The following is a 17,770-nucleotide window of genomic DNA, read 5'->3' as shown; positions in this document are numbered from 1 at the left end:
ACAAGATAGACAAAGCCTTATCCAAACTAACCAAAAGACAGAGAGAGAGCATCCAAATTAACAAAATCAGGAATGAAAAGGACATAACAACAGACAATAAGGAAATCCAGAGAATCATCAGGTCCTACTTCAAAAACGTCTACTCCACAAAACTGGATTTAAAAGAATTGGATAATTTTCTGGATACGTACCACATACCTAAGTTAAATCAAGACCAGATAAACCATTTAAGTAGTCGAATAACCCCAAAGGAAATAGAATCAGTCATTAAAAGTCTCCCAACCAAAAAAAAGCCCAGGACCAGATAGATGGTTTCACTGCAGAATTCTACCAGTTCTTCAAAGAAGACTTAATACCAATACTCTTCAAATTGTTCCACACAATAGAAGCAGAAGGAATATTACCAAGCTCCTTCAATGAGGCCACAATTACCCTGATTCCTCAACAAAACAAAGATGCAACAAAGAAAGAGAACTACATACCGATCTCCCTCATGAACACTGATGCAAAAATCTTCAATAAAATACTGGCAAACAGAATCCAAGAACACATCAAAACAATTATCCACCATGATCAAGTAGGCTTCATCTCAGGAATGTGGTTCAACATACAAAAGTCCGTTAATGTAATACACCATATAAACAAACTCAAAGAAAAAAACCACATGACCATCTCACTAGATGCAGAAAAGGCATTTGACAAAATCCAACACCCCTTCATGATAAAGGTCTTGGAGCAATCAGGAATACAGGGAATATACCTAAACATAATAAAGGCAATCTACAGCAAGCCAAGAGCCAACATCAAATTAATGGAGAGAAAATCAAAGCAATACCACTAAAATCAGGGACAAGACAAGGCTGTCCCCTCTTCCCATACTTATTCAACATAGTACTTGAAGTTCTAGCCAGAGCTATAAGACAACATAAGGAGATTAAGGGGATACAAATTGGAAAGGAAGAAGTCAAGCTTTCCCTATTTGCAGATGACATGATAGTATACATGAGTGACCCCAAAAATTCAACCAAGGAACTGATACAGCTAATAAAAACCTTCAGCAACATAGCAGGATACAAGATCAACTCAAAAAACTCAGTAGCGCTCCTATATTCAATAGACAAACAGGCTGAGAAGCAAATCAAAGATACATCACCCTTTACAATAGCCACAAATGATATAAAATACCAAGAACTTTAAGTCCCTGAAAAAAGAAATTGAAAAAGATATCATGTAGTGGATAGCCATCCCAGCATTGGCCTGGAAGTTCCAACCCCCATTGAGGCTTCAGTAATGGTCACTCCCACAAGGCAGGGCGGAGGAGGAAGTGGAAGACCGAGGATGGAGAGGAGGACTTTCTCTTTGTTCCGGGACCCCTGGACACTGGAGGTAGACCGAGAAGAGTTCTCCAGAGAACACCACTGGATTGCGCTATACCTTTGCCAGACCCTGCAACCTACCCCTTCATTTGTAAGTTAGCCCACAAAATAAACCTCCCTTTTAACTACGTGGAGTGGCCTTAATAATTTCACCAATATCTGGCGCCCAACGTTCGTGAAATAGCCTCTTCCAGTGGCCTTGTGAGCCCTAGCTCAGGCCCGAGCTACACTCGCCCAGCTTTGGTGGCACATGCTGGTAGGATTTACTGAAGAAGGCAGAGGCAGGAGGATCCTGAGTTGAGGCTGGCCTAGTAGAAGCTTCAGCCGGGGCAGAGACAAAAACAGTGTCGGTGGGACCATGGAGGCAGTGACTGCTGCTCTGAGTTGCCGGCTGCTTCTCATCGTGTTGGTGACTGCGGTGATGCTGCTACCTGGAACAAAGAGTTTACTGCTGCTTGTTCAGAGAAGAATTGCCAGGACCAGTGTGTTACAAGAAAGCTTCAGCAAAGGTCAGTTTGGAAAAGGTTGGCAAGACAAATGCTGGGGAGAAATTGCTGTGAAGATTTTCTCTTCTAGGGAAGAACGTTCATGGTCCCGAGAGACAGACATTTATCACACTGTGATTACTCCAAACCACAGAAGAGGCACAAAAAAAAAAAGAAGAAGAAGAAGGGAACCATGATCATGCCTAACAGTGACTTTGAAACCTTCAAAAGGATGATGGGACTCCACAATGCTGATGCCACATGGACTATGGTAAAGCCATTAACACCATGGAAAGATCGACTCTGGACTACAAACTGCTCAGGACAATTTCGAGATGACTGGCTGATATGATCCAGCCTGACAGACTACCTGAACAAGGACTTGAAACAAGCCCTGCACTTTCTCACTATGCAGTGGCGGACAAATGCTACAGGACTTGACAATTAACCCAAAAATTTTCTTTTCAGGATCCCCTAAAGATGGAAGTAATTTTAAGAAGACAATGCCCACATCCCCAAAAGGTGGGATGGGAGTTTTTGGCCATTTAATGAGTTTTGGATATTGTCATTGTTTATGATGATTGTTTACAAGTTGTTAATTGCTAATGGTCAGGAAAAAAGCTGAACACGGAGATTAGATTCAGAGGTTTTGTTTAAAAACAAAAAAGAATATAGATATGAGGTAGATCACTGAACCTACTCTTAGTAAAAAGATGAATAAATAATAGGATAAATGGGTAGATCACTGAATCTACTCTAAAAAGAAAAAGGAGGAGATATAAAAATGACAAAAGGTAGATTACTGAATCTGTTATGAAAAGAAAAATACTTTTTTTAAAAAAGGAACTATTTGTTTTAAATAGGATAAGTAATGAAAACTTTTTTGTCTGAGTTTATCAAATGTTACTGGACTGGACATTGTTAATATATATAAAATGGAGTTTTTATCTGAATTTGTCAAATGTTAATGGACTAGACATTGTTAATGTAATTCTTGACTGTATATATTGTATATACTTATTGGATAATTTTCTTGTATTAGTTATAACCTTTTTTTAATTTTAGACAAAAACAGGGGAAATGTGGTGGTATTGTGTTCCCCAAAATATTGTGTGTTCCCTGAAATAAACATATCTGGGGTCAGAGAACAGACAGCCACTAGTACAAAGCCAAAATTGGTGGCTAGAAAATGGGAAGAGTAAGCTATAGCAGAAGTTGGGTGGTGGTGGTACACACCTTTAATCCAGGCACTTGGGAGGCAGAGTTAGCTGGATCTCTGAGTTCTAGGCCACTTTAGAAACAGCTAAGCATGCTGACGCCTTTAATCCCAGAAACACAACCTTTAATCCCAGGGAGTGGGGACAGAAAGAGAAAAGTATATAAGGCATGAGGACCAGGAATTAGGGGAGAAAAAAGCATGTAGTGAGTAAAGCATTCGGCTGGTTAAGCATTCAGGCTTTCGAGCACAGTTCAGCTGAGAGCCATTGGGATGAGGATTCAGAAGCTTGCAGTTTGAGGAAACAAGACCAGCTGAGGAACTGGTGAGGTGAGAAAACTGTGGCTTGTTCTGCTTCTCTGATCTTCCAGCAACCACCCCAATAACTGGCCTCGGGTTTGGTTTCATTAATAAGAACTTTTAAGATTCCTACTACAATATCAGAAAATGGAAAGACCTCCCATGCTCATGGATAGGCAGGATTAACATAGTAAAAATGGCGATCTTACCAAAATCAATCTACAGATTCAACGCAATCCCCATCAAATTACCAACACAATTCTTCACAGATCTGGAAAGAATAATACTCAACTTCATATGAAAAAACAAAAAACCCAGGATAGCCAAAAGAATCCTGTACAATAAAACAACCTCTGGAGGCATCACAATCCCCAACCTCAAGCTCTACTATAGAGCTACCATAATAAAAACAGCTTGGTACTGGCATAAAAAACAACATGTGGACCAATGGAATCGAATTGAAGACCCCAACATTAACCCGCACACCTATGAACATATATTTTTTGACAAAGAAGCCAAAAATGTACAATGGAAAAAAGAAACCATCTTCAACAAATGGTGCTGGCATAGATCCATATCTCTCACTGTGCACAAAACTTAAATCCAAGTGGATCAAAGACCTCAACATAAATCCAGTTACTCTGAACCTGATAGAAGAGAAAGTAGGAAGTACTCTTGAATGCATTGGCACAGGAGATCACTTTCTTAATACAACACCAGTAGCACAGACACTGAGAGAAACAATCAATCAATGGGACCTGTTGAAACTGAGAAGCTTTTGCAGAGCAAAGGACACAGTCAACAAGACAAAGCGACAGCCTACAAAATGGGAAAATGTCTTCACCAACCCCACATCTGACAGAGGGCTGATATCCAGAATATATAAAGAACTCAAGAAATTAGACATCAAAATGCCCAACAGTCCAATTAAGAAATGGGCTATAGAACTAAACAGAGAATTCTCCACAGAGGAAGTTCAAATGGCTGAAAGACATTTATGGAATTGCTCAACATCCCTAGTTATCTGGGAAATGCAAATCAAAATGACTCTGAGATACCACCTTACACCTGTCAGAGTGGCTAAGATCAAAAACACAGTAGACAGCTTATGCTGGATAGGATGTGGAGCAAGGGGAACTCTCCTCCACTGCTGGTGGGAATGCAAGCTTGTACAGCTACTTTGGAAATCAATATGGCGCTTCCTTAGAAAATTGGGAATCCATCTCCCCCAAGACCCAGCTGTAGCACTCTTGGGCATATGCCCAAGGAATGCTCAATCATAACACAAGGGCATTTGCTCAGCTATGTTCATATCATCATTGTTTGTAATAACCAGAACCTGGAAACAACCTAGATGCCCTTCAATTGAAGAATGGATAAGGAAAATATGGGACATATACACAATAGAGTACTACTCAGCAGAGAAAAACAATGACATCATGAGGTTTGCAGGCAAATGGATGGATCTAGAAAAAATCATCCTAAGTGAGGTAACCCAGACTAAGAAGGACAAACATGGTATGTACTCACTCATAGGAGGATACTAGATGTAAAACAAAGATGACTAGACTGCTACACAACTCTAGGGAAGCTACCTAGAAAATGGGACCCTAGGAAAGACACAGGGATCACCCAATAACACAAAAATGGATGAGATCTACATGAACAACCTGGACGACAGTGGGAGTAATAGTGGCAAGGTTCGAGGGAAAGAAAGCTTAGGGGAGCAGGAGATCCCAGCTGGATCAAGAACAGAAAGGGAGAACAAGGAATAACAGACCATGATAAATGAAGACCACATGAGACCAGGAATAGGCAGAGTGCTGGAGAGGTTACCTGAAATCCACAATGATACATCCTCTGTAGACTGCTGGCAATGGTCGAGAGAAAGCCTGATCTGACCTAGTCTGGTAATCAGATGGCCAAACACCCTAACAGTTGAGCTGGAACTCTCATCCAATAACTGATGGAAGTGGATGCAGAGATCCTCAGCCAGGCCCCAGGTGGAGCTCCAGGTGTCCAATAGTTGAGAAAGAGGAGGAACTGTAAGAGTGTGAATTGTTGAGACCAAGATTGGAAAAAGCACAGGGAAAAATAGCCAAATGAATGGAAGCACATGAATTATGAACCAAAGGCTGTGGAGTCCCCAGCTGGATCAGGCCCTCTGGATAAGTGAGACAGTTGAATAGCTTGAACTGTTTTGGAGGCATCCAGGCTGTGGGACCAGGACCTGTCCTTAGTGCATGACCTGGCTGTTTGGAACCTTGGGCTTACACAGGGACACTTTGCTCAGCCTGGAAGTAGGGGACTGGATCTGCCTGTACTGAATCCACCAGGTTTAAATGAATCTCCAGGGGAGTCTTGCCTCTGGAGTAGATGAGAATGGAGGGGAGGGCATAGGGAGAAGGTCGGGGTTGGGAATGCTTGGGGAGGGCAGGGGAACCCATGGCTGATGTGTAAAATTAAAACACAAATATAATATTAAAAAAGAGGAAAAATCTAAGTATCTCCTAAATAATGTTAGCATTATATATATATATTACAAAAGAAAAACTAGAAATGCCTTTAAATTATTCCTATCTATCAACTTTGGCACTCTCATCACTTTTCTAAGGCACAACCCTCCCATCTAGTAGACTGCTCAAATGCTTCAAACTCAATCTAAGGTATAGGTATTTAATGTACAGTGAACATGATCACTGCTTTGTATTTCTCTGAGCCATATGTTTTCCCTCAATTTGGGCTAAAACTTTATTACCCATAGCTTCATGCAGCCCCTCAAAAAATACACAAGGATAATCTTATCTTCTGCTTGAATTTTTTACTCTCCATTTCTTTAAATGCACAATTGTAAGTATAGCATATTCTCCAAGGACTCCAGCTCTCCAATGCTACTGTGATATTCATTAATGATTACAAGATAGGTCTATGAATGTGCTGACTTATATTGTTTTGTTCAATAAATACTTAAATACATGTGATTCCCCACTCTGAAATAGGAATAAATAAAATCATATGTTGATATTTTATAACTATAACTTATAGTATGATAAGTATCTTTAAGAGATAATATAAACTTTTACAAATGACAACTATATGCTCCCCTTTAGACTTGTTATGTCTATAAGTATTTAAACCAAATTTAGAGGTAACTTGCATAAAATATGCAGATTTCTTCAAAGGTTCAATAAAAACAAAATAAAAGAGTATTTTGAAATTCTTAAAGCTTTTGAGAAAATAATATTAAAATTAAAACCACAATTAGAATTAAGGAATTTGGTAGCTTCAGTCACAGTATCAATTTAAAAACATATACACATATTTTATCAGAAAAATATTGATATATTGATCATGCAATTCTTACACTGTAGGATTTTCCCCATTGCGAGGCTGTGATACCTTTGGGTCAGAGGCATAGGTGGTAGAGGCTACTAGGGACCAGCGTTTGTGCAATAAAGCCAGGTCCTACTTCAAGTCCCATTCTCTGCTTCCTGGTTGGCCACTATTTTGTGACCTGTTTCAGTATTCACCCATGAACAAGGACTGAACCATGCCCATCACCATGTGTTCACTGCCATGATGGTCAAACCCTTGAGTCCAAACAAGTCTTTCTTCTCCTAAGGTGCTAAATATCTTGCCACAATGGCAAAAAAAGAAACTAACACAAGTGAGAAAAACACAGTCTAACTCGGAGCTTGTTTTTAATCTTTTTGAGAAAGAGTTCTTCCTATATGAGAAACTTTAACATATACCAGATTGTTTTGTAGAATTTACTTATTTTTGAATGTAATATTATTTCTTTTCATATTTTGCACATGATTACTGGTATAAAGACTAGTATTTCATATGTCTATTATATAGAGAGAATACTTGCTAATCTCATTACTTCTAATAAATTTAGCAAGTATTTTTTAAATTGACAGTTAAAATTGTACAAGCCTTTGATGTGCTAGAGTCTTTTATTTTCTAACTCTATGTGCATGTCAATTAAAATTGCTTCTTTCCAGAATTTAATTTTGTTTTAGTTTTAACTTTATAAATTTGGTAGTTTAACTAGCCTACTAATAAACTAATACACATGAAAAATGAAAAAATATATAATCTTATTTTGTCTGCAATAAATCAATAAACATAAAACTGAAAATAAAGGATGATAGCACAAAAACATTGTTACCTATGAAGTGAAACCAGTTGATTCACTCATTTATTTATTCCTCTAACAAACATTTCTTGCCTGTCTTTACACCACTGCTAGATTTGGTTATACATAAATTAAACACGATTTAGAGAGAGCCAGAGCAAACACAGATCACAATACATTATAATTAGTCCTTAGTGGAGATGTGAATGGTAATTTCTGCAAAGACAAAACATTGCAGTGAAAGTGTGCACACATGTGCATGAACAAATAGAAAAAAATCACATCTGCCAATGCTGTTGGGGGTTTCTAAATGAAAGGTGCATAGGCACAAAGCAATAAAGAATGAAAGTATGTTGATTCTTGCCACATAGAACAGAAACATAGTGCAGTGCATGTAAAAGAAGTCATTGGATTCCAAGGCCATGCAGCTAAGGTGACATTAATACTTCCACACACACTGCCTTCTTTCATGACACCTAGAACTGCCTACAAATGCAAATCCAATAGTAGATCACCATTTATTTATTACAAACTAAACTCTACTCACTTATTCACTCAATGATGGGTTGGTTTTCTTTTTTTTTTTTTAATGTGGAGCTGAGGATCAAACCCAGGGCCTTGCGCTTGCTAGGCAAGCGCTCTATCACTGAGCTAAATCCCCAACCCCCAGTTTTCTAAAATTGTAGATATTTATGAAATTGTGGCAGGGTTTGAGGAGTAGCACCTATATGAATGATATCTGAATCTCCCATTGTTTCTTTTCTGAAACAAATCATCCTCCAAAATAAATCACTACATGGATGATTTGAGTGTTAACCTCCCTCCAAAAAGGCTGCTGGTCATGTCATATTGACCCTCATAATAACCCTTTCTCTTTCCTCTACAATCCCATCCATTTTGGATATGTACTCTTTCATTTTGATTATAACAGGATCACTTATAGCAATGGCTCCTGAACACAATCAGAAGAAACAACAAAACAATTGAAGGAAAAGTTGGAAGGGTTCACAGATAATTAAAGCTACAAAAGGTGAATGTCTAGTCCCCTATATACCACAACCAACATGTTGGATGTGGTGACAATGGTTCCTGTTCATAGCCTCTATCCTTGTTTCCATGTGCCAAGATTTGTGTGTATATGTGTGTGTGTGTGTGTGTGTGTGTGTGTGTGTTTGTATATACTTGTGTATGTGCACACACGTGCATGTGTTCATCACAAAGAAACAACTTCCCAGATCAATCTTTGTAAAGCCCACTGAGCTTAAATCAATGGTCTCTGTGGTACTGGATACAACCATCTTTGACCATTAATTAATATGTCTATCAATCACCTTGAGTTTCATTCACATTTCCCAAACCTTTCTCTGGAACTTTTTAGGCTCTCAGAATGTAAGACTATACATGTTAAAAGTTTCCCCCATTTATGCACTAGTTTGATAACCACTAGCTTAAATGAGCAATTTCCTGACAGTAAATCTCAAATAAATCTTGTTGATGAAATGTTTTCTTCCTGATATGTTTATAAAAATATTCACAGACCAGCCTGGGCTACAGAGTGAGTTCCAGGAAAGGCACAAAAAGCTACACAGAGAAACCCTGTCTCAAAAAACAAAAACCTAAGAACAAAACAAAAAAATTCACTGTCTTTCAATACCTCACAACAGCCCAGACCTCAGAGATACTTCCAGCCCCTTGCTCTCTAAATCACTGCAGGCCTGGAATTTTCAGTTCTACATGGTTCTTCAAGCACATAGAACATAATTTCATATCTCCAGACCCTACTTTGATGTGATGGTTGAGGACTAAATAACATTATTTCCACCCCTAGCAGTACGTTTTCTGCAACAGTAGCCCACTTGGTGAAAAACATTTCTCTTATTTGAAAGATAATTGTGTAGAAAATGGAAGCAACTCAGACTGAAGGAGAGTCATTACATTTCCCTAAAAGGAAAATAACATTCCATATGTTTTTGTAAATATGACTGCATTCTGATGTTTTACTTAACTAGCAGGGGTAAACAAAATTAGGCTCTTCAGCCTGAATGCTAATTCTACATGATTTTTTTTTATTTTTTGTTTTTTGTTTTGTTTTGTTTTTTTTGGAGTGAGGATCAAACCCAGGGCCTTGTGCTTGCTAGGCAAGTGCTCTACCACTGAGCTAAATCCCCAACCCTATTCTACATGTTTTTGATAAAAGCAAATACACTAAAAAATTAAACACAAACAAGTATAATTAGACAATTAATGAAACATCCATTTCTTTACTCTGTGTATTTAATTAAATATATATCAGGTACTAAGTTCTGCACTCAATATTAGGTATTAAAGGTATTAAAGAGTCAGACTTTAAATAGATGCTTTGAATTTTCAGTTAAATTTCTGGCTCATATACCACACAGGGACCTCAAAGAGTCAGCCAGCAGACACCCCTTGGCAAATATTCTTCCTACTTTATAATATTTAATTTTTTTCTTCTTTGATGTGTGTAAAATCCTCAAAGGGAAAATTATACCTTCTTGGTAACTCATGACACACAATGTAGATGTTAACATGATACTGCATTTATTTTCTAGCATGGTCAATAAAATGTGTGTTTTTATTTTATTTTCCAACTTGTATAAGAGGCCACAGAATAGGCAAAATGAATGCAAAATGTAATTATGATATAGAGGGAAAATGCATTAAGGAGTCCTATGATGCATCTCAGAATTCTAGAAGGTGGACAAATTATACACTAAAAGTGAATGTATAATCCCATCGTCTCTTCACCAACTAAGAATCAATGGTATCATTCCCATTGTTCAAATGTATATTAAAAGTAAAAGCCTTGCAACTGAGCTTTAGCTACTGAACAGAGCACTAGAAACACAGCCAAGATACATTGGCTTTAAACTGATATTTATTACATTATCTCCCAGCCACACCCTTTGAACACATAAACTGATTAATTTGAATGCAATAGGTGAGGGATTTTTAAAATTCTCAGGCAAAATGAAATAAGTAGTTTCTCTTTCACTTTTACTTATAATTGTAATTCATTTGCTGTGAATTACTTACATCGTATCACTCAAAATTGTCTTCATATCATTACATGATTCATAAAGGCGTTTCTGAATCGCTACACAGCAGTAACTAGTTTGGTAGAAATGTTGGAATTGCAATGATTATAATAGGCCTGTGTACACTTACAATCCATAGCTAGGATAACCAAAAGGAGACTCAGTTTTAATTTTTTCAGATGAATTTGTTGGCCATGTAAACAAAATAAAGTTCCTTTCTTTTTTCTTTTTTTTTCCTGGCACAGGGTTTCTCTGTGTGACAGCACTAGGTGTCCTGGAACTCAATTTGTAGACCAGGCTGTCCTGTAATGTATGGAGATTTGCCTGCTTCTGCTTTCCACATGCTGGGATTAAAGGCATGTGGTATCATACCCCGCTGATGTTTCTTATCTTTTTATCTTATTTGTACTTAAATCATTCTATAAATCTTAGAATATGTTTATTATAAGTGATCTTGATAAAATAGGCGAGAAAGAAAGTTTTTACATTTTTTTTCAAAGAATTCAAATTTTGTTGAAATTTATGGATCACACTCTGGAAACATTTCCAGAGTTGAGGAAGGTTTATAAAAATGTACATACATGCAATGTATGTGTGTGTGTGTGTGTGTGTGTGTGTGTGTGTGTGTACAACCATGCTAACAAATTTGTCTAATAAAACATTTAATTATGAATACATTTTATCAATTTTATGACTAGCCAATTTGCTTTGCTTTTGCTTTTTTTAGTCAAATTGAGCCCTATATTTGCATAAATTACCAAATAACTTATTTCAAAAACAACTTTTGTGTATTTTTCATTATTTACTCAGAGTTCATGACATTGGTTTTAAGAGTTTGTGTATATCAGAGAACTAATTTTGTGTAGTATCAGAAAGAGTTAAACATACCTGTCTGTCTCCCTTTGCTTTTCCTTAGACTTTTGATACTACAATTTCCTTTCCTAAAATAGGACAACATTGTTTGTTTTTGCCATGCCAGGGCCCTTGACTTTTCATTTCACACTTTCTTGGGATAAATTTCCTTTTGTCATAAGCTTTCCTCTCCTGCTTTGTTATCTTTCCATTTGTGTTATGTTTCTTCCAGCATTCTACTATCCGAGATGTTCAAAGCCACCTGCAGTGTTTCAACAGTGAGCAGAACTCTCAAAAGAAGCTTCAATCTTGAATGGGTCTGCAGGCATCTCTCCACTGATAGGGTGATGAAAACAAACCCCAACTGATGTCAGAGTCATAAAGTAAAATCTAATAAAATGAATTACTAGGTTGACCCTTGATGCAAAGACCCCTCCTAGTTTCTCAATATGTTTTCAAGTATCCAATTACTTAAAAATGAGGCCTATATAATGATGTTTGTTATTATGGCTACACTCCAGAGACTCATAGTGAAAAAAAACACCACAGCCAAAATTTTCCCTAGATGAATGCACATTCCTAAAATTAAAGACTAAAAGAAAGAAGTCCATGAAAACTGGGGATTGCTCAGCATCTGTATTGCCAGTACAATACTTGCCACACAATAGAAGCTCAATTACTGGTTAAATAGAATAATGATTTGATGATTACATACTTTGAAAAGTAATATACCTTTCTCAAAAGTTTTCAAATGCAAAATGTTTCCTCTGTATGCCTGATGATGTGTCTCAGTAGAATTTCTGACTAAAGAGGAACTTAAGCATAACACTTTACAAATGAGAAGGGTCCCAGAAAGCTAAAAGTGTGCCCAGAGTTACACAAGTAATTACTTGTTCAAAGCAAAGAAGAATCAAGACTCGTTTGCTTTCTTTCAATTTTATCAACCCTCTTTACTTATATTGTATTATTTGTATAATATTGTGTATTATATTTGCAACATTGTGATTTTTTATAGCCAACATTAATAAACCTAGAAAAAACCATTAAAATGTCAAAAACTCAACTTTGACTATTCTATGAGTCAAAAACTGGTGTACTATGCACCAGTGCATTAGTATACATTCATTTCCATTTTCCAACTTGCAAGTCATTCAGAATGAAGACTAAATCCCAACTGATTGAAATACATGAAAGCAGGACCCTGAACAGCAAGTGCAGCTCCTCCTAAAATAGATGGGGTTCAGGAAAGTTCACAACACTAAAAAACAACTTCAAATGCCCTCCAACAGTGGATATTCTAGGCAGCTATAGTTACTTTTAGTAGTGAGTAAATAGATAGCATGCGTCACATCTCTTCAACTACTGCCAGAGTATAGCATCCAGGTAGTATAGAAGGATGAATATAGTGAAACTTTTAAGGCAGTGTCTTGTTTGCTAGATGAAAAGAGGGACCACACAGCACTCACTGACTTGAAAGGGAACCTCTCTGTTTTGTCTATGACACCAAGTCAATGGGTGATAAGACTGCTTACTAGTCACTGAGGGTTCTTCTTTTTTCTCTAAAGCCTTTTATGGGTACACATGTTTGCTCCTGCTCAGCTATAGGCTCAGCACATACCTGACAGGCATTTTCCAAAATAAAAGTTAGTTGCAGCTTGTAAAGTACATAAAACTTCTGCAACATATGATATAACAATTATTTTCAATTTCTTATTCTGATAGCCATTATCTGGGTACACACTTTTGACATCTGTCTCTAAACTCCAACTTACAAAGTAAACCATCAGAAATTATTTCCTGCTTCTCATTCTCACAGTAGATACTTCAGTTATCACTTTATTTTTCCTAACCCTCAAGTGAGTGGTTGAAAACAATCTAAGCTAAATTGTCATTATCAAAGACACTGTTAATACTTTTTAGAAATCAGTAAATGTTGGTTCCCTGACACAAAAATCTGGGGTTACAAGGATAATTCTATCATTCTATCACAACAGTTCAGTATCTTTAGCTATATCCCTGTGTTAAATCCAAACCTGTTATACTGAAGAATTGGTATGTTGCAAAAGTGTTGTTGGGGACTAACCCAAACCTACAGATACATAGCTACTGAATTCTCCTCATAAACAATTGTGCTCAGCAATTGGCAGTGTCAAATATTTCCCAAGATTTATCTTCTCTGGGAAAATTTACAGAGACAGTGAGAAAGAGCAGCCAACCTGCTCTGAGGTGTCTTTATAGATTGTCTGCAGAAACATGTTAAAGAGCAACACATACTAGAAAGGAAGGACACTAAAACCGTGCACTAAAGGGTAACACACCAGAAAGGAGGGAGACAGAAAACATGTTTCAGAGCTGAAAGAAACAACCGTTCTCCAATATAGGTGACACAGTGATGTTTGTGGTATTGCCTGGTACCAGCATCTAGACTCTCAGCATCTCACTTTTTCAAAGGCCCATCCTAAAACTAGTTCAAGAATGCTTTCAAAAGGAAAACCTAGGAGTAGCCAAACAAAATTACACTGAGGGAACTTTAAAAAGTTAAAGTCTGGGGCATAGAGACAGGAAAAGGAAAACTGGGGGTGGGGGGGGGGGGGGGGGGGGGTTCTTAAAGAGCGGTAAAGTTCTTGCTTCCCAAACCCCAGTGACGCTCAAAGGTGGGTGGAAATTTAACATTTATCTCTTTTGGATTCTGCAATTGAGCAGACTCCTTCAAAGCCAAGCTCACCTAGTTAGTAAAGGATGAAAATCAGAGGTCTGGCATTTCTGCAAAATAGGGTAGCTGGAATGTCTGAGGAGTGGTATGGAAGAATGCCTGGGAACCATGGGGAGTGAGAACCGCCAATGCAGATATCCCAATATCAGCACAAGTTGCCGAAGTACATGAAGGCATTTATTCATTCAATAAACTTATGTGAGGGTTCTAATATGAGGAAGGCAGGAAGCACTGGAGAATCTAAGGATGGAAAAGTGAAGGATGATGTAAGGTTACAAGAAGTACCAAGAGACTTAAAAACAACAACAAAAACCCGCCAGGTTTACACAGAAATGAAAACTGAGCCAATAAATGAACAACAAATAAGACATTAGGAAGCCTCTGTGGTGTGTGTGTGTGTGTGTGTGTGTGTGTGTGTGTGTGTGTGTGTAACATAGGATTACAGGTTTGCATGTGGAAAGACAACTCAGGAAAGTATCTGGCAGAGTTCTTAAATGTGAGAACGGCATGCAGCAGAGACTGTGAAGGCCTATGGAATTATGCCCTAGAAGGTCACTACTAGGACCAGGAGAGTTTGGGAAATAGAGAGAGTAAGGGCTTCCAGGGGCGGGGCGGGGCCTCCTTAGGGATGCTAGAAAAGGGGAATGGATCTGCCAGAACAAAGCCTGGGAAAGTTTAGAAGAAAAAGGCGGGGGGGGGGGGGGGGGGGGGAGAAGCAAAGCAAAACAAAACAGGTGGCCTGAAGGAGCCCTGAGGCCATCAGAAATGACAGCAGTGTAGTTGAATTCAAGGCTGGAGCTTGGCAGCCAGACCTCGATAAGAATGAAGTCTTATTCCTTCCCAGTGTTCCCCACTTCTGCCTAAGCCCTAAGTGTTGTGTCTCCCAGGGGGCCACTAGGAACCCTAGGCCGACCAGGATAAGGCCGGGTCGCCCCCCAGCGGCTGGGAGCTCCCGGAGCTCCGATAGCCCTGCTCCAACTTTGCCCATCCCTGTCCTCTGCTGAAGCTCGGACTTGTCTGTCCCCAGCTCACCGAGGGCGCAGTCAGGAGGCTGATGCTCTCTCCTAGGGAGTCCAGGTTGACCCTCCGGCGGCGCTGCAACCTCTTGGACCCAGCGGCGGCGGCGGCGGCGGCGGCGGCCGCGGGGGCCGCAGCGGGGGCCGGGGTGGTAGCCTTGGCTGCTGCTCTGGTGCTGTATAGCCCTGGCGGGCTCCGGCTGCCATTCCAGCAAAGCTTGGACAGGGGGCACTCCCCTTCCTCCTCTGGGCTAGTCTCCAGGTAGTCAGAGCCTAGGGAACTAAAGGACTCGGATGAGATCTTCCTGCCAGACATGCTGCTGGAGATGCTGCTACAGCTGAGGCGGCAGTGGCGGAGGTGGTGGCGGGGACGCAGCGGTGGCGGTGGAGGTAGCGGGACCTGCTACGGCAGCGTCAGGCGCGTCGGGGACGCTGGGCGCTGAGCTCGCGCTCGCCCAGACGGGAGTCCCCGGGGCTGAGGAGCCCTGCCAGCCAGCTGCTCATGGCGGGAACTTGGGTCGCCGCGGCTCCTTGAGGGCCCAGGCTCGGCGGTAGCACCGAGGATGCGTTGGGGACCCAGGGACGACCGCCACCGCTTCCGCAGCTGATGCTCTCCCGGCGCAGCCTCAGCACCCTCCTGTGCGCGTCGCTACCGCTCCGGGACTGCAGGGATTGGGGTGCAGCGGTTCCTCCGCCTGGAGTCTCCACCGCCTGCCCAAGGCCCGAGTCCTCCGCCCCTTCTACCAACGGCGCACCTCCCTCATGCTCCCTTTATCCCTCCGCCCCACAGCGCTGCCTCCGCCGGCATCACGTGTCGCCAGCATACTCATTGGAAGTCTCTGCCTCTCTGGTAGCCACATTTCAGGAGCAACTAGGACACTTTGCTGCTGTTCTCTCCGTTTCTCCCCGTCCCCCCCCCCCCCCCCCCGCCATCATGTCCTGCTACTAAGGGGCTCCTATAGTGGTTCCCATAGGCCAAAGGTCCCCAAGCCAAATGTTGCGTCCCTTGGTCCCTGGGAAAGCAGATGGGTAGTGAACATGCCCAAAGGCTGACCTTAAGGTGAGGGGCATAGATCTGGGGGAGAGATCTCCCTCTGTAGAAAACTGAAAGCCTGACATGGGGCACTAGGGTTCCTGCACACACACACACACACACACACACACACACACACACACACACACAGTGTCCAGTTCTAGTTTGTTTTTAAGTTCAAATGGGTCACCTCAACTGTTCTGGTGGAGACACTTTCAAAGGAAGGGAAGGTGGGGCAGCCCGTGGAGATGGTTTCCAGCCTTGAGCGAGGCCTTGTGGGCAGTGAGGATAGCGTCTGGTCAGGCTACAGCCCTGTTGCCTTATGTGCCCTGAGCCCTGTGGTACCAGCCCAGCCGATGCCACCTCCAGCTGTCTCTGTTCTAGTACTAGACAGCTCAGCTCAGCTTGCCACCTGCACCTAGTTTGTCAGGTGGTGACAGGATCTTATCTATTCCTATGCAGACTCTTTGGCCTAACCCAAAAGAACACGGGGAAGGTTCCTATGTCCCTCAATCACCTTGAGTAAGATATGCATTCAGTTTATAAAACCTAGGGTAGTGGCAAGAAAGGCGATTAATACACCAAAACCAGATTGTCCACAGCAAAAGCAAATCTCAGCACAGCAGCTTCATTTCAAAGCTTGTCTTATTGCAACCAGCTACAGGAGTGGCCACAGGGGCCTGGTGTCGTTCCAGAAAAGGTTTGGGCTTATTTTGAAATTAGAATAAGCAGTAGTGAAGAGGGGATAATTGCAGTGTCCCAGAAGAGGAGTCCCAGACTTAGTTTCCCAGTACAGAGAAGAAATTGAGTACCTTCTTTGTCTTCCCCTGACAGCAGAAGGGAAAGTTCAAGGACTTTGGCTTTAACTTTTTTTGCTTTTGTTTCCAAAGGATTGATCCAGGTAAAGCAGATAGGTTTAAGTGACCAGAGTCCATTTAAAACAAAGAAATCCTCAAAATTGTTACTATTTCTCCACCCCAATTTGCTTTTAACTCTAAATCTTCCTAATTGATTATAAGGACCCATATAAACATACTGAGTTTTCCTTTTATACTTTTGAAAAATCAGATCTTAAGTAGACATCAAAGATATGAAATGATTGTATGCACTACAGTAAGCTCATTTAAATACCTATTTATACTATATGTATGTTATATGCATACTGTTATTGATATGATCATCATGAATATTATTTGGATTGTGTTATGTATTTGTTGTTAAGTTCATCATTGCCTCAGTTAATGGCTCATGGTCTGGGCTGCCAGAAGGCCTTATATTGTCAGGTGGGTAGATTCCATTATGATGAGAGAGTATATGGTGGAGAAATGGGAAAGAAAGAGAGGCAGTATGGTTCATGTGCTGTGATAAGAGGCAGATCTGAAGGATTGAGGGTGATGAGGAATGGCTAATATTTGGTGGCCTGTTTGCCACCTGGGACCAGGGTAACTTCTGGGCCTGGGATGCTGCCTAGGACCATGTCTGGGTCTGTGGTCCTACCATAGCTGGGGTCTGTGTTGACTTCATGACTCATGATGCCACCAAGGCCACAGCAGTGCCCACGGTCTGGTCAAACATGAGA

The 17,770-nt window shown here is 40.5% G+C and overlaps 1 protein-coding gene across 2 annotated transcripts in view; it reads right to left on the bottom strand.

The window, feature by feature from the left end:
• The window catches only part of Gucy1a2 (guanylate cyclase 1 soluble subunit alpha 2), a 356,985-nt gene extending 341,033 nt beyond the window's left edge, over nucleotides 1-15,952 (bottom strand). For both annotated transcript variants that reach the window (XM_036192232.1, XM_036192233.1), the window contains exon 1: nucleotides 15,175-15,952. In XM_036192232.1, coding sequence (XP_036048125.1) covers nucleotides 15,175-15,474 — 300 coding nt within the window. In that variant the 5' untranslated portion in view covers nucleotides 15,475-15,952. The remainder of the gene's footprint in view (nucleotides 1-15,174) is intronic.
• Between the last annotated feature and the right edge of the window lie 1,818 nt (nucleotides 15,953-17,770).

The sequence above is a fragment of the Onychomys torridus genome, chromosome 7, assembly GCF_903995425.1.
Source record: "Onychomys torridus chromosome 7, mOncTor1.1, whole genome shotgun sequence".
NCBI classification, from domain to species: Eukaryota; Metazoa; Chordata; class Mammalia; order Rodentia; family Cricetidae; genus Onychomys; species Onychomys torridus.
Note: the sequence above shows the minus strand (reverse complement) of the source record. Positions and strands in the feature narration are given on the sequence as shown.